The sequence below is a fragment of the Equus asinus genome, chromosome 2 (assembly GCF_041296235.1).
Source record: "Equus asinus isolate D_3611 breed Donkey chromosome 2, EquAss-T2T_v2, whole genome shotgun sequence".
Classification (NCBI taxonomy): Eukaryota; Metazoa; Chordata; class Mammalia; order Perissodactyla; family Equidae; genus Equus; species Equus asinus.
This window is the reverse complement of record NC_091791.1, coordinates 7,561,630-7,588,934: the sequence shown is the minus strand read 5'-3', so window position 1 is coordinate 7,588,934 and position 27,305 is coordinate 7,561,630. Positions and strand designations below refer to the sequence as shown.

At 43.3% G+C, this 27,305-nt stretch overlaps 1 protein-coding gene across 1 annotated transcript; it reads right to left on the bottom strand.

Annotated features, from left to right (window-relative positions):
- Positions 1-15,342: 15,342 nt before the first annotated feature.
- Positions 15,343-26,692, bottom strand: TEX36 (testis expressed 36). The gene is made up of 4 exons (XM_070504504.1): positions 26,642-26,692; positions 21,355-21,486; positions 20,527-20,607; positions 15,343-16,165 (listed from the first exon to the last, which is right to left on the bottom strand). The coding sequence occupies exons 1-4, from the start codon at positions 26,690-26,692 to the stop codon at positions 15,869-15,871; spliced, it is 561 nt and encodes a 186-aa protein (XP_070360605.1). The 3' UTR covers positions 15,343-15,868.
- Positions 26,693-27,305: the final 613 nt, after the last annotated feature.

The window sequence follows — 27,305 nt, the reverse complement described above, 5'->3', positions numbered from 1 at the left end:
TAAATATCCCAGGGAAGAGGCAAAATCTCCCAGGATTTGGCTCTGGAAGGAAAAAGGGGGGGCAGAGGGGGAACCGCAGCACAGGTAGGGGGGAGGGAGTCAGGCTCCAGGAAGGGTGGGAGCGGGTCAGGCCCCAGGCAGGGTGGAAAGGGGACTTCTCTCTATTCTCCTCTTCTGAGGAGCCGCCCTCCCAAACCTCCATCCCCACCTCCACCTGTGTTTTAAGAGGATTCTATCAAGGACTCCTGGGAGAAATACAAATGCGTAATAAATGTTAAAAAAAAATTGTTTTTAATCTTCATTTCACTAGTAACCATGAAAACAGACATCAAAGCAACAATCAGATACTCTGAAAGGATTTTTTGGCAGGAAAGGTGTGGTCAGAATGCTTTCTCAATGAGTGCAACCCCATTTAATCTGAAAATGTCCCACAGCCTATAATTATCTGAGTACGTCTCAGGTCTTAATTCCCATTTTTTATTTTTTTAATTATGAGTATTTTGGGTTCTTAGAAAATAGCCTAGTCTTCAGGAAAAGCAAACACTGGTATTGTGCTCACTACTCACAAGCTGTTTCAGAGGGTGACTGTGTAGCCTGAAGCTCTCTTGGTGTGGCCACAAGGATAGGACGGAGACCTCACTCCTGACCTCGAACATTCTGTGTTGTCATCAGAAGGGAGATGGCCCAAGGGCAGGGTTGGGGAATGTGAGGATCCTGAGAAGATGGCCTTGGACCTGGACCTTGAACAACAGATGAAAAGAATTTTTTCCAGGATGGTCCCTTCTGATAGGATGTGGGGGAAAAGATTCTAGGTGGAGAGAACAGCGTGAGCCAAGGCCCAGTGGTGTCAACAACACCATATGCTTGGAAAATGACAGGCTCTGGATGGTGACATAGGAAGTGGGTGGTTGGGGGCTGCCCGTGGAGTTTGGCACCAAGTGGTTAAGGACCATGGCAGGGAGGTTGACCTTGATCCCCTGATGGGGAGCCTCCAATAGTTTTTAAGCACGGACACCATGCAGTTGGGGGGACTCTAGGAGAATCACTCTGAGCATGGTGGCCATGGGGGAGCAAGAGGACATGCCGAACGATGACAGCAGGAAGCTATGAGGGATACCGGGGCCATGGTGGTGGGATTGGCAAGAAGGAAATTGTTAGAGACATTTCTAAGGCAGAATGGCAGGATGCAGGGGGTGAGAGGGAGGGGGAGGAATCTAGGAGGACTCCCAGGCTTCGGGCTTTGGTGACTAGATAGATGGTGGTGTCTTTAACCAAAATGAGGAATATAAGGGGGAGGAAGAGTCCCTCTGAGAGAGAGCTTAAGCTCACATTTGGACTTGCCGAGTTTACATGCTTATGGGATGCCCAGGAGGAACCAATCCTGACATTAAACCTTTTCTGCTTCTCTGCATGTCTCCTCCTCACTGGAATGCACGTCCTGGGAGGAAGTGACTCTCCTTTGTCTGAATCTCCTGTGCCTAGTACAGGGCCTGGCAACTTGGGAGGGTGCAGCAAATTTTGCTGAATAAAGCATTGTCTACACAAGTGATTGGGAAACAAAATGCAGGCAAGAAAGAGGAGCAGGAAGAGGAAGGGAGGAAAAGGGAGAGTGTCAGGAGTGCAACTCTGAGGACCACCGTTTTGAGAAACGGTTGGAAAAAGGGAAGCCAGTGAAGGTGATGGAAAGAACAGAAGAGAGAGGCCAAGAGAATCAGTCCAGCTAATGTATTTGTCCCCAGCTGTTCCATGTCAACAGACACAGCAACCGCCCAGCAATGAGTCCCTCAGGTATGGTTCCTGGATGAAAAGCTCATACTGACCTGCTCAGCCTGACAGTGTGGGCTGAAATGGGTCAGGACTGGCTTGGCCACTGTCATGCAGTCAGCTCCCTGTAGACAGTTCATGTGAGTAATCCAGCTAGAATCTCCCAAGTCGGTTTCTTACTAGAGACGGGAATTACACACACAGTTCATTGCCTCATCTTTCTGTGTCACATTTACGGAGGGAAGATTTCCTAAATATTATTAATTACCTGGAAGAATTCAGTAAGTGGAAAGACCTGATGAGGGATTACTTTTTATTAATGGCAGTAACTTTGGACATCTGTAAGAGTCAACAGCCCTCCAGACGAAAGCTGAGAAATTCAGCCCCGTGAAACTTAACTGAATTTCTCAGCTTTTAGCTGATTTGCTTAATGTTGGAAGCCTCAAGTGACACTCTTTGTTCTGAGGAATAACATGTGTTAAACAGTTGACTAATTGTTTTACTGATCAATGTAAAATTTTTTGTTGTTGTAAAACCAATATAGCAGCAGAAAATGCAGAAAACAGGGAAAATGATCTTCCCAAACCCTGCCCCCTCACAAAGGCCTGACAAGGATTGGACGTTTCCAGACCTCGGCTGAGGCAGATAGTTTTTTAGTTGTAAACACTGTGTACTTTGTATCCTGCTTTTTTTCACTTAACATTATCTGATTCTTTTTTACGAGCAACGAAATTTGATACGAGGCGCTGCTCACATGTTGTTTTGAAAGACCATTGTTGGAAGCATTGGTGAGTATTTTCTAAGCCCCATCGACTTCAGGGAATCAGGAAATTAAACTTTTTATTTATTGGTCTTTGACTTTCCCATAAATGGACACAGTTCTACCTTGTTCGACTGTGCTGTACAAGCAGACCCTGGTTGAGCAAAGGCATGTCCAGGAGTAATTAGGCGTCAGGCGGAGGCAGCGCAGTGCTTGATGGGGCCATTAGGACTCCCTCAGCTGCCTTGAAGTTTCTAGCCTGCTCCTCCGGCATTAGATACTTTAGATTTTTTGGTTTAAAAAAATTACCTTACATGTTTTGGGGGGTGGGGGTTCAAATGTTTAAAAACAATGAACTGACCTTTGTGCAGTCATTTAAGAGAAAAGATAAAGAGTATTTGTTACACACATGATTTTTAAAAAACCTTGCTCTGAATCCGATTAATCTTTCGTACACTTGAGTGCTTGGAGACTTAAAATATAGGTGGTGCGAGTCACTCTGCAGAGCCATGGAAGGCAGATCCCAGCTTTCCGGCATCTCTCTTTCACGCTGAGCAGAGGAGGTGGTCTGACCTCCGCATGTTTGTGACATCCCCGAGAGGCTGTGTTGTTATGACACATTTCCTCTGCGAACCCACTGGGGTCGTTAGTCTTGACCAGAGTTCTGGGAGGAAAGCGGTTTTTGCTTTGCGCATTTTTCCTCATGAAACGTCTCTCTGTGTGTACTTAGTCCACAGCAAAAATTATCTTCCCTACCTGTGATCACAGCTATTAAATAACTAACTAAAGGGAATCCGTCTTCAGAGGAGAAGAATCGGGGAGTTCTTTTCCACAAATGTGACCTCAGGAAAACGCTGTCATCTTTGTAGACCCATCTTGACTTACCTGCTGCAGCTTTGTAGAGCAAAATGAGCACTATCATTTCTAGAATGGAAAACGTCCATTTTGTTAAAAGTCAGAAGGTTAAAAAAATGCCCAGATCTGTATACCCTGGTTTTAGTGGTTGGCTGTTTTGAAATACTCACTCATTCATTTGCACAATAAATCATTGATGAGGGTCAGATAGAGAGCTAAGCTCTGTGACAAGCTCAAGGAGAAAAAAGCAGATAACCAACACACCAGTGGGCTCAGGGCTGTGAGGGAGTTCAGAAGAGAGGGAAGAAGTGGTACTTCCAGCTGGCGGCCAGGATGGACTGGCCAGGTCTTCCTTTAGCAAGGCAGGAGGAGAAGTCAAGGCCACATCAGACCCACGGCCTACCCACTCTTCCTCAGTTCTCCAGGCACTAATGGAATCCTCTGTTGGTGCAGGAGAATGGTAACTAGGGACCCAATTTTGTGAAGATTTAATGGCAAAGAGTCTTGACAAGAAGAGGGTGTCAGCCCACTGCTCCATGCCTCCAGGAGAAGGGACCCAAAGGGGTCACTTTGCAGACCTCACTGACTGGCCTTTGGAATCTTCCAGGTCGCGAGAGCTCATACATGTAGAACACTTATCCTGCTCCTAGCACTTTGAAAAACACTTGTGTGCATCTTCTCATGTAATCCTTAATCCTAGGAGGTGGGTCCTTTAATTAACCCCAATATAAGGATGTGAAAACCAACACTTAGAAGTAACCTGCCCCAGTCCACAAAGATAAGTAGTAACTGAGCTGAGTACCAAAGCTGCACTATCACCCAGGAAGCTAAGGCCCACCTTCACAATGTCCACTGCAAAGCCATTCCAGAATGTTCTTTTGGCAGTCCCCTTCAGCAATGCTGTGTACGCTGGGCAGGTGTTGTGTGCTGGCTTATGGAGGTACAGCAGGCAAGGGGAAGTGCACTGTCTTCTACTGTCCCCAAGCACTGCCATCATCCAGGTCTAAGACTCTGGCAACATCCAGGTGTCATCTCCTGCTTCGCGGCCCGCCTGCCTTCTCACATTTCCTCCTGTTTTCCACGCACACTGGCCAGCACTCCTTCTTTGCAGCATGAAGGAGCTTCGGGGCTGGGAGGGTTTCATCGCAGCCCAGAGTGGACCCCAGCCTCCCCAGGGCTCTTTCAGCCTCTCTTTTTGGTGACCAGGCAGCCTGAATTTCTAGGAACTTTCAACTATTTACACATTGTGTTTGCTCAACTATTTTATAAAGGTGATTCAATAAATGAATAACCAGAGGAGATTCAATTTTGATACCTTTGTAAAATTTCCAAATAAGTTCATAAGTACGACTTTTCTCAATCCTGAGCTCTATTTCCATAAATCTGCTCCAGGCCTGGTGTCCCACCAGCGGACCACTGCAGCGCCCCCCACACACCAACCCGCTCCTGTGCATGCCACATGGCCTTCTGCTCAGGTCGGTTCTTCTCATCTTCAGTCTCCTTCTAGCTTCTCCAAAAACCCTGGTGTATTGCCAGTGCCTTTGCTTGTGTCCCACCAGCAGTTCTCAGCCTCGGCTGGCTCTGGAATCGCCTGGGAAACTTTTTAAAAGATACCAAATCTGGGCCCCACCCCAGAGACCCACCTGAATGGACTGGGTGGGACCCAGGCCTCAGCACTGACTGAGGGTCCACCGGAGACTCACTGTGCAGCCAGCCTCAGGGAGCTCACGCGCGTGTCCTCACGGCATCCATCTCCTCGCTCTCCCGCAGGACTGAATCTCACTCCCCTTTCATGGTTTTCTCTCGTCTCTCCCCCAGTCTGCTGAGCCCTCTTGGGAAATCCCAAAGTGGGGCCAAGGACCCTCTCTAAATCCAGACCACCTCCCTGAGGCTGGGCCTCCTGCAGCTGGACCGCCCTGCCCCGTTTTTACCTGAAATGGCGGCTCCACACCCGCCCACCTTCCCCAAGGTCTCACCTCAGGCTCCTCATTTCCGGCTGAAGACCCAGCCTCCACCTTCCTAAGGCAAGCAGTCGCGCCCGAGAGACTCAAGTAAGTCCTCCCTCTCCCTCAGAGGTTTCTGTCATCTCTTACCATCCACTCATGCCGTGTGACCCCCGCCCCAGAGGCAGGTCCCCCTTCCAGGCGCACACCCCACCCTACAGTGCACCAGCCTCACCTTACCTCCTCCCCCATCCTTAACCACCCTCAGAACATCCATGTCCGATCCCCTCTTTGCCTTGGTCTGTCAGCACCAGTCTTTCCCGTGTTAAAAAGAAAAAAATCCGCCTCCGCCTAAAAAAGAGAGGTGGAGAGGGAGTCTGAAGACAGAACCGGAGAGATGGTGGTGTGGGAAGGACTCGGATCAACCAAGGGGGCCTCCAGAAGCTGGAGCCTCCAGACAAGAACGCAGCCCTGCCCACACCTCGGTTTTTGTCCAGAGAGACCCGTTGTGGACTCTGATCTCCAGAGCTGTGAGGCGATCAATCTGTGTTAAGTCAAAAAAAAACAAAAAAACAAAATCATTCTGCGGACCCTGTTCCTCCATCAGGCTGTATCATCCATCCCCTCCCCGCATAGCTGGTCCTCATTCTGAGCGATTCCGGAGCCGAACCTCCGTGCTCAGCTGCCTGCTGGAGAGTTCCCTATGCAGCCCACAGGCACCTGGAGCCGAACCCCCACTGCAGACACACTCATCGCCTTCTGGCAGAGCCTGGTCCCTCTGCTGCATTCCTGCAGAGCTCGCTCTATTTGAGCAGGGGCTAAGTGCTGCCTAACTTCACCCAAGGGCCGACACCGCCACTTCATGCTCCCAACTCTAAGGTGGGAAAACAGCGGACCTCGTTCCATCTGATGAATAAACCCATAATCCCTCACTGTGACACTGTTAATTCTTAATTTTGCCATCATTATGCTTTCAGTAAGCAAATAAATGAAACCAAAATAACTGCTTATATCCATAAGTAATCAAAATGTATTTAGTGCTTTGGTAAATAGTTTGTTTTTCTAATTTTCCTGTAATTAGCAGAGAAAGAATTAAAATCAATTCCTCATCCAGCAGATAAAAAATTAGCCTCAGCTTTTGCCCTTACATGTATCCAAATTTTAATGTACACAGGAAACACAAATTCATAATTGTTCTGTAATATAATATGTATCCAATATTAAACACATTTCTATGACATTTATCTTCTCTCCCTGATCACAGCTTAATAAAATTATAATTATGACCTTTCAAAGTATTATCGCCTGATCCACACTTAATCTGCATTCTTAGCTTGACATCTCAGCTATTGCAAGGGGGCTGCTGCATTTCATGTCTGACTGACAGTCCAGGTTGCATGCACTCAGAGCAAGGAGGGGTCTGTTGCTGCTCGCCCTTGTACCCCAGTGCCCAAAGCAGGGGCTTGAAAAATAGCCATTGAATGATGAGTGAACACATGAGGGCACACCTTGCGTGCATCCACATTGGTACACGTGAGAACGCGGCTACACGACCAGGCTCAAAGCCAAGGAGGCAATTGGGAGGGGGAGTGTGGGGCAGGGGTGGGGGTGGGGCCATTTAGGAATGAGCTGGAAATCTGCCCAGGTTCAGTTGGCAAACAAAGCTGCTTTAACCAGAACTATCCTGATTGACTGAAGACACTGATCTTTCAGATGGCTGTGTACCAGCAAAGCCAAATCCTTTCTTTAAAGATCTAGAATGTCACAGTTGTTAGGCATTGATTTCGATACAAAATATTCTTTGGAGGAACAATAAGATTTCTCGCCTGGAATTATGTTGAGACTTCCCGATCCTCTCTTGGAACCACAATGGTGTTTGTTGGAGAAGGATTGGATACGCCACTCATGGCTTGTAACAGTCATGCAAGCCTAGATGGAGGTTATAAATGGCAGATTATTTAAGACAGTTTCAGTGTTTCTCCTTCAGGGCTAAGGAATAGCAATGTCTTCTTGGGCAGAGAAGACCATATTCCACTGTGGTCACTTATAATCCTGTGAGCAGCCGTATGGAACATGGGTAATGGACAGAGTTGCCCTTTGTGCTGGGAACCTGGATTGTCTGCTGCAAATGATGCAGCCAGACCAGTGCCCAAGTGGAGTAGCAATAAGGACCCTTGGATCTGAACATTCCGATGCCAGCTGCTCTTTGGGAGATGGCGGGGGAGGCGGGGGGGATGTGATTTGTGCTATTGCCTGTATTTGTGATTTGCCATATTGCCTGTATTACCCAATATGGGAACTTGTAGGTCTGCCTGATTTTGATTGGGAGAGAAAATAAAGCATTGGGGGTTATTCTGGTTACTCTGGGCAGAAATCACACGCTACACCTAACAAATTCAACAATTTCATGGAGCCGTAGTCAAGCGCGTGAGTTACAGTTTTATTCATTCCATTTATTCAGTGAGTCAGGCTCTGACAGGGGGTTGATTTGTTGTTTAATATTTGGGGGGATTATTTTGGTATATCCGTAACGTGTTTACTTAAATACTGTGTGTTAAATGAGATGTTTTCATTTGTTTTGATAGGTACTTATAAAGGCAATGTACAGCATTTCACACTTAGGCGGCACTTTCCGAGTCCTCAACGCAGCACTAGGATTCTCGAAATGACTACCCTGTGTGTTTGGGAAGTGCCAGCCTCATTTCACCTAGAGAAAGCAGCGCTGCCAAGCCCCAGAGCCCGGAGCTGAGCTGAAGTGGTCTTCCCCAGTCTCTGGCTCAAGGCAACACACCAGGACCAAAGACTGTGGGCGGCAGCAAAGAGCCCAGAGGAGGAAATTGATTCTTCTTGCTTGTTTTATGGTTCTTAGGGTGTTACCATAACAGCATGGATTCTTCCCTGAACTCAGCGGAACATATGGGAAACCTATACTTAGCTTATCATTTCAAGCCCTTCCTCCCCCACACCCATCTCTCCCCTCCAGGAGTCCTCAACATGGTACCGATTTTGTAGGTAAAAAAAAAAAAATGTTGAATTGGGTGAAGTGTCCTTTCCCACTGACCCGCCGGCCAGCAGGGACACATCCTGAACTGGAGTTGCAACTGACTGCTAAACTGCAAAGTGGAAATTGCTCCTGGAGTGGCCGTGCTATCTGCCGTAGACGGACAAACACAGTCACCACATCTGAATCCAGTACGTGGCCGCCAGAACAGAGCCGGTTGTAGCCAAAGATAGCTACAAAATGTGCAAAACAAAGAGAGGACACAAGGCAGTCTTTAAAATTAATCATAAATGTCAAAACAGATTAAATGAGAATGTGCTTCTCTACTTAAAAATAGGCAGTGTTTAAGAGTTGGTTTCACAGCTGAAATCATCACTTCGCCCTTTAACTCTCGTGTTTAAGGGCCTTTAGATCTGATTTTCGGGAGTATAAGTTGGAAACTCAGTGGTTATGCACATGCTTGCTACATGCCCAGAAAGAAACTGAAGCTTCCTGGTATTGTTCTAGCATGGACACTAGCCAGCATTGCTCAGAAACGTTATTACTAAGCCATCAGCCGTTCTCTCAGTGTCTAAATCATTTCTGGGATGGCACAAGTCCAATTATAATTCATTTACACAGAAGAAATCTATAAACACCTGCACGTAATTGATTAGTAAGTTGGGGTTTCTTTAACTGCCTGTTTATCCCTCTGTTCAAAACAACACACTAAAACAAAGAACCAACAACAGCAAGTCATTGACATTGTGCCAAGTTATTAAAGACATCTGTTTTCGTAAAATGGGTTATTGTATTTGGGGCATCCACCCCAGAGTCCCCAGGACCCACCGCTCCATGAAAGTGCTGTATCCTTTTGTTCTCGGTTCACTGATTGAGAACTGTAAGGTCTTAGACGGTGTTTATTTTTTATGTAGAAAACAATTAAATGAAAAAAAGACTGGTTTTAAGGGCAAGGTATCTAATTTGTGCTTCTGTAGATGGTAAATATACCCCCTCATCTTTAATCCCAAAGATTAGAGCTGATCCTCCCCGTCCCCACGTCCCCCCTTCATGTAATGCTAGGTTTGGTTCCGTATACTTTTTGGTAATTTTTTGAATTTCATCTCCAGTAAATTGAATTTGTGGTCACTCTTGCTGGAGATTGTTGGTGTTTGGCAGAGAAGGCAAGGCGAGGCAGAAACTCAGCAAATGAGCATTTTCGAGGATGCCCTGGGAGAGGAGGACGGAAGGGAGGGAGGTGCACCCGGTAGAGAAGGGATTCCTGCATGCCATGGAATCTGAGACTTGTCACCTGCATACCAGGGAATCTGGGACTTATCACCTCCATGCCAAGGAATCTGAGACTTGTCGCCTGCATGCCAGGGAATCTAGGACTTGTCACCTGCATGCCAGGGAATCTGAGACTTGTCACCTGCATGCCAGGGAATCTGAGACTTGTCACCTGCATGCCAGGGAATCTGAGACTTGTCACCTGCATGCCAGGGAATCCAGGACTTGTCACCTCCATGCCAGGGAATCTGGGACTTGTCACAGGCAGAGCTGAAGCCACATAATTCTGTGCAAGGGGATACAGACTTGAGAGTCGTACACAGTACAATCCCAAAGAGATTTCCAAGCAGTCAATTACTTTGAATGTCTGGATCAGGGGCCCAGGAAGCAGGACAGGAGATCAGCAGCAGCTCAGGTGTTCTAACATCTGCCTGTTGTAAGGAATTCTATTAAACTAAAACAAAAGTAAAGCATCTCTTTGAAACTGGGGACAGGAGAGAGCACCTACAGAGTTTCCCTCAAAAAAGGAGTAGTAAGTGGAAACCTCCACGATTACTAATTTAAAATGTATAAAGTGTCATTGGATAGTCTATTTTAGTGCGTCATTTTTTAAAATCTTATTTTACTAAATATAAAACTAATTTGTAAAGGCTGTGATAGGGTTTAACATGACTCCACTGTCCCATTGCTATTTTTCTGCTAAGCTCTGAAGGTGCTCAACCTGAGGGGGGCTGAGGGTGAACCCAGCCCCCCGAGATGGTCAGTAACAGCTGTAATTTCATAACCAACACAAAAGGTCTGGAATATTTGGTTTGCCACACAATACATGGTTTTCAGGGTAAGAAATTGTTATTCACTCAATGGCCTAAATATGAAATTATATCTTACAGAATGAAAGCCAACATTTAAGGGTTTAAAAATTACTCCCTAGAAATTGCAATCAACACACACTGAGCCTGTCTTCTACATGTGTCACCTGTGTGCCACGTGGACAGGTGCGCCCTGAAACATAACTGAGAGCGGGCAGCACGCCTCAAGGAGGAGGGACAGACTGAGATGCGCAGAAACCTAGTCTTTGTCAGAAGAGAACTTTGAGGACATCCGTCCCCAACCCTTCATCTGTGCTTCCTGAAGTGTGGGAGACATTTTTAGGTGGCTGACAGATGCAGCATTAAATAATACTGGCTTACAGATTAAGAAAGTTGCTTCTTTTTCTAGTCTATTTTAAACCATCTGTTTAGGTTGAGAAGGAAGCCTTGGGTTTGGCGACGGTATGTCTAACACCTCTTCTACTTACTAATCTCCTTTTTCAACAACCCGAGGGCAGGCCTCAGACAAGAAGTCTGGAGGAGGCAACAATGCTTGGCCGGAATTTAGTCACATTGGATTTTTTTTTTTCACTGTATCTACTTTTAGATTGCTTTCCATTTATGACGAGTGATCCTGATTGTCTAAGACACAGGAGACAGGATCAAAGCGTGCACGTCCGGGCTGCTGCAGATGTAGTGACTGCTCCAGGCGTGCTGGTGTAGAGTCAGTGGGTTTAGGAAGAGGCAGGGCCCGGGCACTTGACAGAAGTGGTCTATAGAGGTTCTCTGCTGGGGTGGGTCCCTGTCGTATTCTCTGTGCCAAGCAGTGAAGTGGATCTGTGTGTGTGCCAAAGCAAGGGGATTGAGAGTGGTTACCTGGGATGGGGGTCAAGGCAGTGCCCCAGGAAGGTGGCAACAGCTGAACTGGGGATCCTCTCCCAGAAGCAGAGCTGGTGGCCACACCCCAGGGCAGCACATCCTGCCTCTCACCCAACCTCACACAGAGAGTGTGAGAAGAACACACACACTGCTCACAGATGCGCTAAGGTGGCTCCTCAAAATCCAACATAAGCATAAAACCAAAAATCACCAAATGTTTGCACCATGCTAGAAAGGCAAACAGATAAAGCAATTCCTGAGAAAACAAAGTGAACAGAGAAAAATAACATATTGGAATAAGCGAAGTTCTTATCAGACAGAATTAAATATTGCATCCTTCAATAAGAGCCAGATAGAAAGCTTGGAAATTAAAATGTTGTTTGATTATAGGAAAACCTCAGTAAACTGGGTAAATAGCAGAATGGATCATTGAGGAGCCAATTAGTAGAACTGGAAGTAGAAGTTTAGGGATTCTCCCAGAAACCAGTGCAAATAGACCAGCTGATAGAAAATAGAAAACACTTGAGAGTCAAGGAAGATAGATCCAGATATGTCAATATCCATCTTCTTAGCATTCTAGAAGAAAAGGAGAAAACAGAGGAAAGAAAATAATCAAAGAAGTAATTGAAGAAAATTTGCTATAGTTAAAAAATATATATATAATTAAAAATTAAAAACAAGGATTCCGAAAGTGAAGTACCCCACTCAATTCCTGCGTGTATATATCATGTAAATGTTAGACTTGACTAGCCAATTAACAAGCTAGATATAATCAATATATAATTTTGTAGCCAGCAAAAGAGGCTACACACCTAGAAATATACACATACACACACACAAGTGTGTATAAAACTGGCAAAATCTGAATAAGGTCTGTGAAATGTACCAATGTCAATTTCCTGACTGTGATATTTGTGGTGGGCAGAATTCTAAGAAGACCCCATCAACCTTCCCTGTTGTGTAATGCCCTGCCCTAAAGTGTGGGCAGAACCTGTGACTATCATGCAATATTGCTTCCATAATTATGTTATGTTATATGGAAAAAGGGATTTTTACAGATGTAATTAAGGTCTCAAATCAATTGCTTTTTTTTTCTTTTTTTTTTTGCTGAGGAAGATTCGCCCTGAGCTAATATCTGTGCCAGTCTTTCTCTATTTTGTATGTGGGTTGCTGCCACAGCATGGCTTGATGAATGGTGTAGGTCTGTGCCTGGGATTCGAACCTAGCCTGCTGAAGCAGAGTGCATCCAACTTAACCACTAAGGCCATGGGGCCAGCCCCTCAGTTGCCCTTAAGATAGGGAAATTGCTCTTCTGCCCTGTGAGGTTCTGGAGAGCACAAGCCCTCATCAAACTTGAATCTGCTGCCTTGGTCTAGGACTCCCCAGTCCCAGAACCGTGAGAGATAAATGTGTGCTGTCAATTAGCAAACAAACAAACAAAAAGATATGGAGATTATCCAGGGTGGGTCAGATGGAATCATGTGATCCCTTAAAAAGGAAGTGGATTCTTCCTGTGAGAGAGATCACAAAAAATGTTAACAAGAACTACAGCAAAACCTCTTAGAATTATTTAATAATCTCAAAGGTGGTCCTAAGCAAGGCATGAAATCCGGAAGTCATTAAATAAGAGATTCATACATTTTACTACATTAAAATATAGGCACACCAATACAAGATGTTAACAATAGGGGAAGCTCTGGGGGTGGGGATGGAGAGAGAGTGAGTATAAGGGAACTGGGTGCTTTCCACTTGATTTTTCTGTAAACCTACAAGTGCACTAAGAAATAAAGTCTATTAATTAAAATACTTATATAAGTTACAAAGAGGAACAAAAACCAACCAACTAGATAAAACGCAACATATATGATATAAAAGGTTTAATATCCTAATATAGCAAGAAATCATACAAATGATTAAAGAATAAGACAAACAAACCACTAGAAAAATTAGTGAGACACAGATAAACAGTTCACAAGAAAAGAAACACAAATGGCATTTCAATAGTTACACACAAGCACAATGAAAGAGGCAAATGAAAATGCAATACCATTTTTTAGTTAACAAATTGGCAAACGTTATAAAGTTGGATAATGCAAGCGTGTGGGAAAATCAGAGCTCTCGTGTCTCATATCTTGTTGGTGAAATTGTAGGCTAGAGCAAAGCCTTTCTTAGAAAATTTGACAATATGAACTAAAATTTAGAATCCACATACTCTTTGGGTGAACAAGTTTATTTTTATGAGTTTACCATATAGAAATGCTCATAGATGAATGCAAATATTTCTCTATAGAGAGGTTTATTCCAGATTGTTTATAGTAGGAAAAGACTGAAAAATGCCTAAATCGCCATCAAAAGATTACAGGGACTGTGACACGTTCATGTAATGAAATACCAGGCAGTCCAGTTTTGCTTTTTCTTTAATAAGTGGGTTTATAAGTAGTGATGTGGATTGACTTTGAAACTTCGAAGACATCTTCATAAGTGTAGTTGGCAGTGGAGCGGCAGGAAGCAACTGTGGAACAGTGTCTGCCTCGGATGTTTGTTAAGGGTATGTGTGTATGAGAGACAGAGAACAAGAGAGTGAGTCTATACACAGACCCCCTGGAAAAGGATACACGTTAAAAAATATCAGTAGGGCTGGTTCTGGGAGAGAAAATGAAGACTGGAAGTCAGGATGTGAGGGAAATTATTTTTCACTGTTTGTTTATTTTCTTTGAAATGTTTCCCATGTGCATATACTTAAGAGTTATATTTTAGGGGAAAAAATAGGAAACTAAGAACATGAAAGCACATTCTTAACTAGACAAAAGTTATTTATCTAAAACCTACAGTAAAAGTCAGACTTCAGAGTGATACATTAAAAGCAGCCCCATTAAATTCAGAAATAAAATATAAAGGCGTGCACTATCTGTGCTAATATTCAAATTGATGCAATAAGATGGGGGCAGGGAAGGTAGAAATGTTAGAAATGATATAAAATCATCACTTTCCCAAATGATACAATCATCGATGTAGAAAATCCAAGATGAACTGAAAAATTATTGGAACTTTTTAACTTTATTAGAATATTTATTTATTTATTTATTACGAGAAGTTTAGCCAGGTGGTCAAATATAAGATTCACATACAGAAATCAACAGCTTTTATACCCATCAGGCAAAACCAACCTAAGACTGTAAGCTAAAAAAAATGTCAAAAATAGCCACAGAATTTCAAAATATGCAAGAATAAACATAGAAACACTTCAGATCCATGTGAAGAAAATATCAAACTTTACTAAAAAGCATAAAATAAGATTTGAATAAATTGGGAGATACACCATGGTATAAAGATGTTGATTTTCCCATAAATTAATATCTAAATTTGGGGAAATTCCTATCAAATTGGCAATGGATTTACTTAATAATTTGGGTATTCTAAAATTTATCTGTGGGAAAAATACCCAAATACAAAAAAGAAAATTTTGGTGTAGAATGATGGTGACGCTGCTCAATTTATAGAAAGGAAATGTAAATGGCCACTGAGTGGGAAAAGATGCTCAACTTCACTAATAATCAGAGAAATGCTAAATAAGAAAATAGCAAGATACTATTTTTTTGTCTTTAAATATCATTATTTAGAAGATAATTTGAGGGGGTGAGAAAGAGATACTGTTGGTATAAATTTAACAGATCTGGTGTTTTTTGAAGGTAATTTGGCAGTATTTATTCAAACTTCGTGCATACTATCCAGTCTAACACTAACAAGGTAACTTTTCAGAGATTATTCCAGAGTGCAAGTAAACACCACTCAGAGAGAGTGACCAAGCACGTTCATGCAGCACCAGGTCTGACAGCCAAAAATGAGAATTCTAATGCTCATTAGTGAGAGGATAATTTTTAAAAACATTGTGTACCCATATTAGGGAATACAGTGTACCAGTTTAACAAGCAAATCAATCTATTCATACTGACACTGCAAGAACTCCAAGATACATGGTTAAATTTCAAAAGAGAATTATAGAACATTCTGTACTGAGTAACAGTTTCTGTTCAAAATGTTTATGAAGTTATGCACATTTATATGATTGCAAATGCACAGAAGAAAAACAAACGGTTAACTTCCTTCTGGGGACAGGGCAAGGACTGGAGATGTGGTGAAATCTAGAGGGACTCCTGCTTCCTCTGTATTGTTCGAAATTTCAAAATGAAAATGTAACCATATATAATTATGTAATTTTTACAACTCCCCCCAAAGTTAATGTGGCCATTTTAAAATTCGTTTAAACACATTTTCATTTAAAATCCATATATCTTCACATATCTTTATTTTGTGAGGACTTGAATTTTTTTAACCTTACTAAAAATCATAAAAATATTTTAAAGGTGGGGAGTGGTAACATAATCTGTTGCCTTTCTTATTTCTGAATATAAAGACTTTAATCTCCTATTACTGCAAGAAAACTTCGCCTCAGCATTAAGGCATGTATAGTCTTCTAATCTCTACTTCTAAACAAATCTTATGTTAAATGGTAGTGCTGGACACATAATTGAAGAATGTCAAAAGAAATACCAATATTATAAAACTCATCAAGACTCTTCTGGAAGGATTATGGCTCCAGTGGAGAACCGGCTTTTTTGTCAATTGCAAACCTTATTTTTGGATTCTTTTTCAAAAACTCCGTATAGCTTCGCTCAGGAATAAATTTAAAAGCACTCCATATCTCATTATAATGTCTTGGAAAGCGTCTGAAAATTGGGACCACCATGGCTTCCTGATAGACGTATGATATTTGGTTATTTGAAAAGCCGTCAAGACAAGATGGAACATAGTCACACGCCCAAAGATTGAAATTTCTTGAAACGTGTTGCCTTTTTTCTGGGGAGATCTTCCTACGTCCCAGGCCCTGGGGAAGAATTACAAGAAGATTAGGAGAAATATACTCAAGGTTACACAGTCCTACAGTCTTTGGTAAAACCAGGTACATGACATCCTATGTTTAAATGCACAATATGACGACCGTTACAAGAGTTATCTTTTCTAACCTGTTGAAGGGTGTAAATCAACTCTAAAATATCACGGTGGTGTTTGTTTTCGTTCTGGAAGCTTCCACTCCCACCAGGGGGACTGGACGTTTAGAGACACCGAGGGCAGAACCAGAGAAAGCAGATCAGAAACAGCCCATTAAGCAGCCTGGACTCCCAGGCACCCCAGGCAGGTTCTCTGTCCCCAGGTGGCTCCTCGGCATATCCATCCCGGGCTGTGTCCCCAGCACTCAGTGGGATAGATGGTTCTTATTCCGAGAAGTCTGAAGAGGCTAGATTCTTCCCCGTCCCAGAGGTTTCCATAAAGGAAGCAGCACCACTGGGTTCCCCCCACAGGCTTCTTCAGTAACTCTCAGCACCTTACATGTGGACCTGAGACTTACTGTGTATTCAAAACTGTGCCTTTGATTTGATCGTAACTAGGCAAAAACTAAAAAAGAAAACACTACGCTTAGAGAAAAGACTAGAAGGAAATAGACCTTACGTTAGTAAAGTGAGGCCATCTTTTTATAAGAGTCAGTATCAGTCAGAGCGGCAGCAGATGGCATGCTCAAACTTGGGTAATCTGAGGAGAGTTTAATAAAGGGGCTATTTGCACATGCAGGGAAACCCCAGCGACAGTGCAGCGGCTCCATGTCCCAGGGGCTTGGAGAGGAATATAGTCCACACAGATCAGCCCCTGCAGCCAGAGCAGAGAGAAAAGGAGGAGAGTGGCTCTGGAGGGACAAATGGAAGATGCTGGTCACATTGCCCACATTACTTGCAGATACTTTAGGAAAAAACCAAAAAACAAATATAAGGATGGGACAAAACAAAGAGGAGAAAGAGCGACAGGGGAAGTAACAAGTAAAGCTTGTAATTCAGTCTAAATACTCGCTGATCACTTGACTATGAAACATATTGAAACTTTAAGAATCCACAGAAAGAAAGAAAGGAAGGAACAGGGAGGGAAGAAGGTTGAGAGAGAGAAAGCACCAATCTGGAACTGCCATTCCAGGATTTCAGCTTGACTGGGGAACCCAGGGCCACTGCTGTGAACTCAGGAGATGCCACCTAACCTTATCCCGTGAGACTGGCACCTCCACGAGCTGGGAGAGCACAGCCTGCCACCACCAGAACCCCTGGAAAGGGAAGTGTGGGAGCTGGAGCACCCTGACGGACTTGCCTTATTCTTGGGTAAAAGCTATAGATATTAATTTTTACACTCATGGAGTAATATAGTGTTAATATAATTCTTAAACATTTATGCTTAAGGGTAACCACTAGTAGGAGATCAATAGAAGTCAGAGTGAACAAATATATTCAACCTGGCGAAGACAGGAGGAGAGGAAGGAAAAAACAGAAACAGAGCCCGGCCCCATGGCCTGGTGGTAAAGTTTGGTGCACTCTGCTTTGTTGGCCCAGATTTTGTTCCCAAGCACGGACCTACACCACTCAGCAATGGCCATGCTGTGGCAGTGACCCACATATAAAATAGGGGAAGATTGGCATAGATGTTAGTTCAGAGAGAATCTTCCTCAGCAAAAAAAAAAAAAAAAAAGAAAAAGAAACAACAGGCAAACATAATAAATAGGAAAGATATAATAAGATAGCAGAAATAAACCCAAAACATAAATTGTCAAATAACATGAATGGGTTAAATTCTCACAGAAAGAAACAACAACTCTTGCATTTTTTTTAAAAACCATGCTTTATTCTATTTACAATAAAAAACAAACCCAAAACAAAATGACTAAAAAGTATGAAGACAAAGGCATGGACCATAACATAAGGAACAAATGTTAGGAGAAAGAAAGCAATAGTGGCAAAACTAATACTGTAATGTAGAATTCATGGCTGGAAGCTTCAAAGCCTATAAAGAGGGATACTTCATATTGATAAATAAAAAAAGCCACCAAGAAATAAAATATTCATGAATTTTTATGCAGAAAGATATGCTATTAAAGTATATAAGGCAAAAGAAATTTAGAAACTCAAGAATAATCTTAGAAGGAAAAAAATGACAGATCAAGACAAAAATTAAGGAAAAGATACGAAGAATTTGGATAACATAATTAACAGTCCTGAATTAATAAATATAAAAAACTTTGTAACCAACAGACAGGAAATATATATTCTTTATAAACACCCATGAAACACTTATTAAAATTAATCATGTCCAAGATAACAAACATAATCTTTTTAATTCAAAAAGTAGAAATCACAAATTATATTCTATAAAATGTACTATAACCCATAAAACTAGATATTAGCAACAAAAGGGTGATCTTAAAAAATTCTGGCTATATAGAAAATTCAAAACATTCTTCTAAATGATTTTTATTTAAAAGAAAAATTAGGAATTAAATCATAAACTATTTGGAAGCTAATAATAATGAGATCCTAGTTAGAAAAACCATTGGGATGTAGCCGAAAGCAATAATCTCAGGCATACGTATAGTTTTAATGAATTTATTAACAAAAATATTTGCAAGTACTTGAACTAAACACGCAACACTGAAAAAGATGAAAAAGAACAGCAAAATAAGAGTATTTTAAGAGATATTATACCAATAAATTTGAAATGAACTAGATAGATTTTAGGCAAACACATTATCAGCGAAATCTACTCAAGAAGAGATAGAAAGTTTGAGTAGATTACTAATTAAGGGGGAAATTGAAAAGGTAGTAAAAAAGACTCTAAAAAAGATATCAAACACAAATAATTTTATGGGCAAATTCTATCTAACTTCATTAAACTGAAAATCCACGTTAGGTAAGCTATTCCAAAACAGAGAGAAAGTTGGAAAGCTTCCAATGCTTGCTATGAGACCAGCATAGCGCTGGTGAAATTTACATGCTACAATCCTGTACACTTACGTGTGTATGTTTTCATGTGAATTGCAAAAAATTCTCAAATTTTACCCACCAAACCATTATTAGTGAATCATCAAAGTGAGATTGTGAGGAGGGAAAATAAGAGTGCAAATTTTATTTTATTTTTTTTATTTTATATAATTCTGTATTATTTGAAAATTTTCAAGGACATATGTTACTCCAGTAATTTAGAAAACCATATTAAACATTCCATTTAGAGAGGCAGGCAGAGTGGAAGTCCTGGTTCCATATTCAACACTTTGCCAGGAGCAAACCAGACTTTTTAGGTTAAACCACTTGAACTTAGCTTAGATATGAGAGCCTCGAGGAAAGAGTAACTTTGGGCAAGTTTAATTTCACTGGTTCTCAGGTTCCTCACTTCTAAATTAGGGATGATAAGAGTAATTAACCAGTAGGGTTAATTGTTGTAATTTCAACAAGCGTAGTTAATTGTGAGGATTAAATGAGCTAATATGCTAGCATATGGCAAATGCTTAATAAATGGTGGGTATTATTAACATCATCATCATCACCATCACGGACTTTCATGTAAGAATTCTCAGAGGTCACCTGATACAACCCTCTACCTAAGACACGCCAACCCTGCCCTGTCCACTCTGACAATGCCGGCCACATGCGCACTTGAAATGTGCATCTTCCAGATGGAAGTACCATAGTGTAAAATATAAACTGGATTTTAAACACTTAGTTTGCGGAATGTAAAATATCTCGTTAATAATTTTTATATTGATTACAAGTTGAATTGATAATTTAGGGAATTATTGGGTTAAATAAAATACACTATTAAAATTAATTTCACCTTTTTCTTTTTACTACATGTGGCTACCAGAAAATTTGAAATTACATATGTGGCTTGCAATATTTTTCCATTGCATAGTGCTGTGTTAACTACCACTATTGAGTGCTATCGTTCCTACGGGGAACTTACCACCTCTAGAGAAAAGACACTTCCGGTTATTAAGAGTCCTTTATATTGTGTAAGCTCCGCCTCCCTTTGACTCCTCCTTGTGGGCCCTGGCTCTGCCCTCCAGACACACACATAGGCAATCCCTCCCTCCCATGACAGATCTTCACAGGAAAGCTCACAAATGAGACCGTTTGTGGGAAGGCACTGGAGAAACACCAAGTGCACAAAAGCATCGTCGGATGGCCCGTGCAGACTTTGCAAGCTGCGTGGTCCTTTGAGAGCTTCGTGCATTTTTTTTTTTTTAAACCTGTTATGAGGCTTTTAATTTTGACCTCCTTCCAATTTTGAGCAAAGTCCTCTATTTTCAACGCACCTCAGAAAATCAAGAGCCCTGATGTCGCTCCCCGTTTTATTAGTGATTTGGAGAGAAATACTCACGGAGTCAAGGTAATATCCAGAGTCCTGAAAGCTGTGCCGATTGTCGTGAACGGAGAAGGGGAAGTTGTTGTTTACTGCTTGCTGGAAAAGATCGAGGGGAGAGATGCAAAGGCACACATCAGAACCCCAGGATGCTTTCAGAACCGACAGACAGTGGAGTGGAAGGAAGACAAAGGGACAGCTAAGTAAGAATTACACCCATCGCCGGAGAGGAGAGAACAGCACAGACAGTGAGGTCGGAGGTGTGCCCATCAACTCAAGGCTGTAAAACGCAACCTATTGCCAACTTGTTGAAAAACACAAAAATTCTCTTTCAAATCACCTTCTTGGGAAGCGAGGAAGGAAAAGTTCCTAAGTTCATGGAATTGATGGCAGGGAAGGACTTTGGAGGCCATCTAGGCCAACATCTTCATCTGACTAATAAGATCCTGGAAGACCAGAGCCCTGGCCCAGGGTGGCAGAGTGAGTCAGCCAAATGAAGTCGACGCCTTGTCCCCCTCAGGCCACTTCATGCCTGTGAAGTTGCTCGTCACTTGGTGGGGGAGGCAGAACATGGGTGTTAATGAACCGTGAGCAGTAACCAAAAGTGTTGCTGTTGCTTCTTGTCCCTAGATAAGTCTAACTTAATTGTCTGGACCAGGAGGTGGTTCCGTCTAGAGAGTATTTGGGGTGTCACCGTGATCAGGGTGTCAGGTGGGGGTACTACCAGCATTTAGGGGTCTAGGGATGGTAAATGAGCAGTTCCTTCCAAGGAAGAATTGTCTGGCCAGAAATGCCAGTGGCACAGCCCCCTTGGAGAGTGTGTGGTGGCCAGCGCCCTGGACTCACCTGCTCTCGGACTTTGTAGATTGGTGGTAGCTTCCCTTCCACTTGCCGAGACAAACGTGGACTGTGGGGCTCTTTTAACATAGCCTTTGTGATGGATTCTGGTGTCTTTTGTGTGAGTCCGATGTGAGGGAACTGGAAAAAACAGCACACGCCTTGATTAAAACCAGACACATCTGAGTCTCTAAACTGAGTATCAGGGCTTCCTCTGTAAAGTGATTAAAACCCAATTTGGCTGCTTCTGGCGTGAGACGGAAATGGAATGATTTTTGTAATTTTCAAGTATACTTTCCAAGACAAAAGATCCTGTAATGGCCCAAGGCCATGACTGCCAGTTGTTTCAAGTTACGGGGGCCACCCCTGCTGCGCTGGAGCCTGGAAATGTTTCTGCGGCCTGGTAAGGAGGGTGTGGCCCTGTGAGAGAGCGCTGATGTACTCTGAGAAGACAGAAATGTGTTATGGAGATCTTCCTTCTGGTCAGGGAGTTCCCCATACTTGGAGCCAAGGATCCAGCCCACGTTCATAGAGGTGAGCCAACCTCCCACGGGTGTGGGGTGAACCCTAAGACATGGGCGGGGAAGGTGAGGAGTGAAGGGTCCCAGTTGACTCTCCACTGAGAATGTAGGATGGTAGAGGGTGGGAAGATCATTGGAAGGGGATGGGGCTGGGGGGTAGGGACTTGATATCTCCCTTTGAAAGGGAGGGAAGGAAACAAGAGTGGGCAGAGGGAGGTGGTCCCAAGAAAGGCCCCAGGGAGCTCTGGACTGGGATTGCCTCTCAGAGGTGTCCTCAGTTGGGGCAAGGGGACTGGGCCTTTGTACACCATCATCCATCAGTCACTGGGTGTGGGCTGCCCCGGGAAGAGGGGGTGACCTTGGGGATGCAGCTTCCTTCAGCCAGGAATCCCCAGGGGTAGACCGCTGAAAGCCACGTTCTTAGCAGCTGGGGAAAGGAGTTCACTCCTGAAGGGAGATGTGGGTAGTAGCACTTTCTGGCCACCGTAACTCACCCCAATTTTATTTACATAGCACCTCTTAAAAGCCACTCCAAGAAAGTGGGCTTTGAAGTAGGGATTGCTAGGAGAGGAATATGAGTGGAAACTAAAATACAAACAAAAGGCAAGACCCCAACTCTGGGTGAAAAGCCCCACAAAGGGAGCAAGCATAATACAGTGCTTGGGTACAGACTGTAGATGCAAAGATCCTGTGTCCAGTCCCAGCTCTATCCGCTGCAAGGTGAGCCTTACGCAAGAAACTTAATTTTTCCAAGCCTCAGTTTCTCTATCTGTAAAGTGGGAATAATAATACCTACTTGATAAGGTAGATGTGATTAAAAGAGAAAATGCATGTGATCAGAGGTGCTTGCAGCTGTCCCCTCCCTCATCCCCAACCCATTGCCATTGCCTCAGGCCCGTCCTCCTTCCTTCTCTTTTGGATTACAATAATATTGGCCACCGCTACTCTTCTCTCTCATTCCTTCTCAAGTCGCGACATAACTGTCTATTCAGGCTCATGTTTAATGTCTGCACAAGAGCATGTTGAGTATGTTACTATTTGTGTCAAAAGGTGGGGAGATTATATCATGTATGTTGTAAACTTGGTGAGGCGTTCACACCAGGAGTGAGAAGCAACAGGCTAGATGACATAGCAGTGAGGAGGTCTTTTAAACTCGGTGCTAAGTGGAAAAAAGAAACAAAACGAGATCTATAACCCAACACCATTTATGTGAGTAAATAATCCATGTGCACGAAGCAGCAATACATAATTTACAGGAACACACGGAAATAGGACTCCCATGGGACACGTTCGCATGGCTGCCTGTGGACAGGGTGAAGAGAGTAAAACAGCCACACAAACCCATCCCCATGGGGCGCACAGGCGCTCAGCAGGATGGGCGGCACCGAAACGTTCCTCCCAGGGGAGGAGGAGCAGCAAAGGAGGAACACTTTCTTTTCACGGTCATTGTCCGCCATGGCCGTTAAGCCTTTCTTAACTAAGCGCATCTATTACATCCTCTTTTTGTCCACCGCGCAAATAATTGTATTTGCTTCTGATTCGAGTTGTAATACATATTCATGGTTTTAAAAAAACCAAACAATAAAGAAAAACAGAGGAAGGAAGCGAAATTCCCCTGAAATCCTATCACCCCTTCCACCTAACTCCGTGGTGACCATCCTTTATGTACATCCCTATGCCAATGGATGTGGGTATAGACTGGATTATCCATATACGTGGATAATTTTGCATACGTAGGATCATATTATAAATGTGATGTCTAAAACTTATTAATGCCTTTTTACTTAACAGTAACTTTGGGTTACTTTCTCCTTCCCCATCTTGTCAGCCCCGCTGCCACCCCAGATAACAACATGAACAACTGAGTGCTGATGTGATCGGACACGAACCCCTGTAACTGTCGAGGGAACTTGTATGGCTTTACAAAATTGGACCAGATGAGACGTACCATTTCGTATCTTGCTTTCCCACTTAAAATACCCTGGAAATTTTTCAAAGTCAAGCTATATATTTCTAATTCATTCTGTATCATATTTTTAAACCCTTTTAAACAATTATTTTTAAAAGTAAATATAAATAATACAAAGGGCGTCCGGACTCCTAACCTCTCCCTTCTCCCTTCTTCCAGTCTGACCTCATCAACACTCCTGCCTCATGGAAGGTGAGGAAAATCAGACCGGGGTGGGGAGCTGTTCTCACATCACGAATGATGTCTCTCACCAGCTCTGTGACAACTGACTTGGCTTCATTTGTATTCTGCAAGTCTCTGGACTAAATCACTGTAAAAAAAGATGGCTCTAGCATTTTAATTTCACTCTTTTAAAATATATATTTAATGGCTAAAACATGATAGCTGTGAAATAAACCCTTCTGTTAGATATTGTAACCGTGAAATATAGCTTTTTAACTAGTTGGCGGTGAAATTTTTGCTGCATTCAATCACTCAATGACTGAAATATTAAATAGGAAGGTGAAAGTGTGTGGAAAAAGCCTTTCCTAGCCGGCAACAGCCAGATTACAACCAGCAAGGTCAACTGCAAAATGACTGCCACCTCTAATGTGGCAATTACTGTCCTCCCAAGTGGGCCGCCGCTGACTCTGAGCCAACAATTCCTTTAATTTCCCCAACTCGCCAACAAGTTACTTTGGGAAACTTCATGATCAGCACTATTCTTTTCATGCCCTTAGGTGCTGGCACACCAAAGGCTCAGGTCAGACTTTGGGAGTTGGTGCCCCTCCAGCTAAACCCGGAACCTGGGCACATCCCCAGGATTGCAGGAAGAAATGCAATGTTCCGTCTCGCTTCCTCCCTCGTAACAGAACCGTGACTTTGTTCGGGGTGGCAATGGGGCTGGTTAAAAAATACCTCCCGAAACTCCCTTGCAGCTAAATTGGCATGTGACCCAATGAGATGAAAGCAGACGTCTGCGGGGACGGGCTCCTGGGAAAGCTACTGTTTTCCCCATCAAAGGGGGGAAACTTAGCTGACAGGTGCCTTCTTTTTGTCCTCTGACCTTCCCCTCATTTACATGCCTGAGTTGAACAGCGCTGCATTACGGATGTCGGAACACAAGGCTGAAAAGAACCTGGGCCTCCAATGACTTCCTAGAGCGTGGGTACCAGCCCTGAACTTCCTCCTTCTGGATTTATTGTTACTTGAGAATTACAGACCCCCATAATTAAGATACTGTAGTCAGCTTTTTAGAATATTCAGTCAAACACAATCCTAACTGATATTGTGAGTGATAGAAAAGGTGAGGCTACTTAGTCTGAGAAACTTAAGTTTTTCTCTTTGTGGCTGATCAGCATTATGTAGTTCACACTATTTCCCATTTTACTTTGGCTGCCAGGCAACTCAGTCAAATTTGATTCCCAAATATCTACCATATAGGCCATTTGGCCTGTATATCTATGATATATGTGTTCCCAGTCTCAGCTTCTTATTCTAGAGTATATTTAAACTGGTTCTGAATTTTTATTTTATTTATACTTTACTATTTTATTGTGAATACTTTCCATATGTTACTTCAAATCTTTGTGGAATAAAGCAGGGTATACAAAAACACTGTCATGTATAATAGTGTTAGCTAGTACTGAGAGGTTACTATGTTCCCATGCATTATACTGAGCACTTTTGAATGAATTATCTCATGAGACCCCATAATACCCTCTAACCTGGCCACATTATGCTCCCATTTAACAGATAAAGAAACTGAGATTTAGAAAGACTAAGCTACTTAGGACAAAGTTACGCCAAGGTGGATATAGTTTTTTAAAGCCTTCAGACCCAAATTTTCCAAGGTGTTTTCCATTTTTAGCCTTAAACAAACAGAAAATTTTTTAACTTTTCTATGTATTCCTGCCTTAAAAGAGGTTAGCACCATGGCTTTCTCTAACGCTGTCTCTCCTTGTGAGCGTCAGGGAGGGTGCAGGCCACGGTCTACCCCTGTGATCCCCCTTACATTCCTCTTGGAATGAATCGTGGACACTAGAAATGCAAAAGACCTGTCAATGCATGAAATATATGTATTAGAGACCAAGCAACAGAGGTGCCTGGGCTGTGGCGGAGACAGGACCTCACACTTAGGGGGGAATCAGACGTTTCTTAAAGATGGCACGATGGTGATAATCCCACCAGGCTTCGTAGGCGATACTGTAAGAAAGTGGTCTGAACAAGAGCCTGAAGCTGAGAAGGGAAAGTTTTCAAACGATCAAGATGGGTAAATGACACATGCCAGACTCTTCCCATTTCATAGTCTGGTGGGACCAAGGGGATCAGATTGTGAGCCAACAGGAATGTGTTTAGAGGTTTCCAGTATAGTACAAACTCCTTCAACAAGTTGTTATTAAGCCCCTCCTGAGTGCCAGATCCTCTTCCAGGCACTCGCGATACAAGCAATAAATACAAAAGATAAGGATCCCAGCCCCTATGGAGTTTATATTCTAGCAGGGGGAGACAAACAACACACACAAAATGATAAGTTACATAGGATGTTAGAAGACAGATGCTACAGAAAAAAGAAAAAGTAGAGCTCGCAGCAATACTGCCCAGTGGACGCTCACAAGATGCCAGTGTGCTGAGCGTGTTACACACATCATTTCGCTCAATCCTCCCAAGAGTGCTATGAGAGTTCCATTTCACAGATGAAGGAACTGAGGCTTGGGGAAGTGATTTGTCAAAAGTCTTGCTACAGTATGCCGTAGAAGCAGGATCTGTGCCCCCAGTCACACCCCCGTGGCCTGAGAAAGGTAAGAGAGGCCATTATCTTTCTTACCCATCTTCCGTCCTTGTCTAAAGGGGGGTTGAAGCGTCTCCCTTTGGCCATTTCCTGCAGGAAGCTGAAGGTGGCTGAGGCTGGCTCCCTTACCTCTCCATTGCCTCATAAGCTCTACACATCTGGGAAGCCACTCCTCCTCCTTGTTCCTGATCTTTAATTCTCAGCCTCTACCAGGAGGGACTCCAGGAGTGCCCACGGTTGTCATGGAATCAGAGCCCCCATCACAGTGGGGAGCAGTGCAGGTCTTCTAGCCCCCTGAGTCATAGAATCAGAGCCCCCATCACAATGGGGAGGAGTGCGGATCTTCTAGCCCTCTGAGGGTCCCTGCTACTGGTGCCTTGCACTGCTGCTCCCCAGTGTATGAGGCAGACGGCCACCAGGTCCCAGCTGAGGAAGCCCCACAAACAGGTCACACAGGTGAGGACAAGACAGTGTTGAGATAAGGGCAAACTTTTTCTACCCTCTAAATTCTTGAACTGATAATATTTGAGTTGGACGTCCCCATGGTAACCATCTGTCCCAAACTCTTAGTTTTCAGAGAAGTAAATTAAATCTGGGCTGGGGGTGACCTTGTCCTCACTGGTGGCATTGCTACACCCGGGACCCAAGCCTCCTTCCATGGCTGCTACTGTGTCCCAGCTCAGACCCAACCAAGAGACTC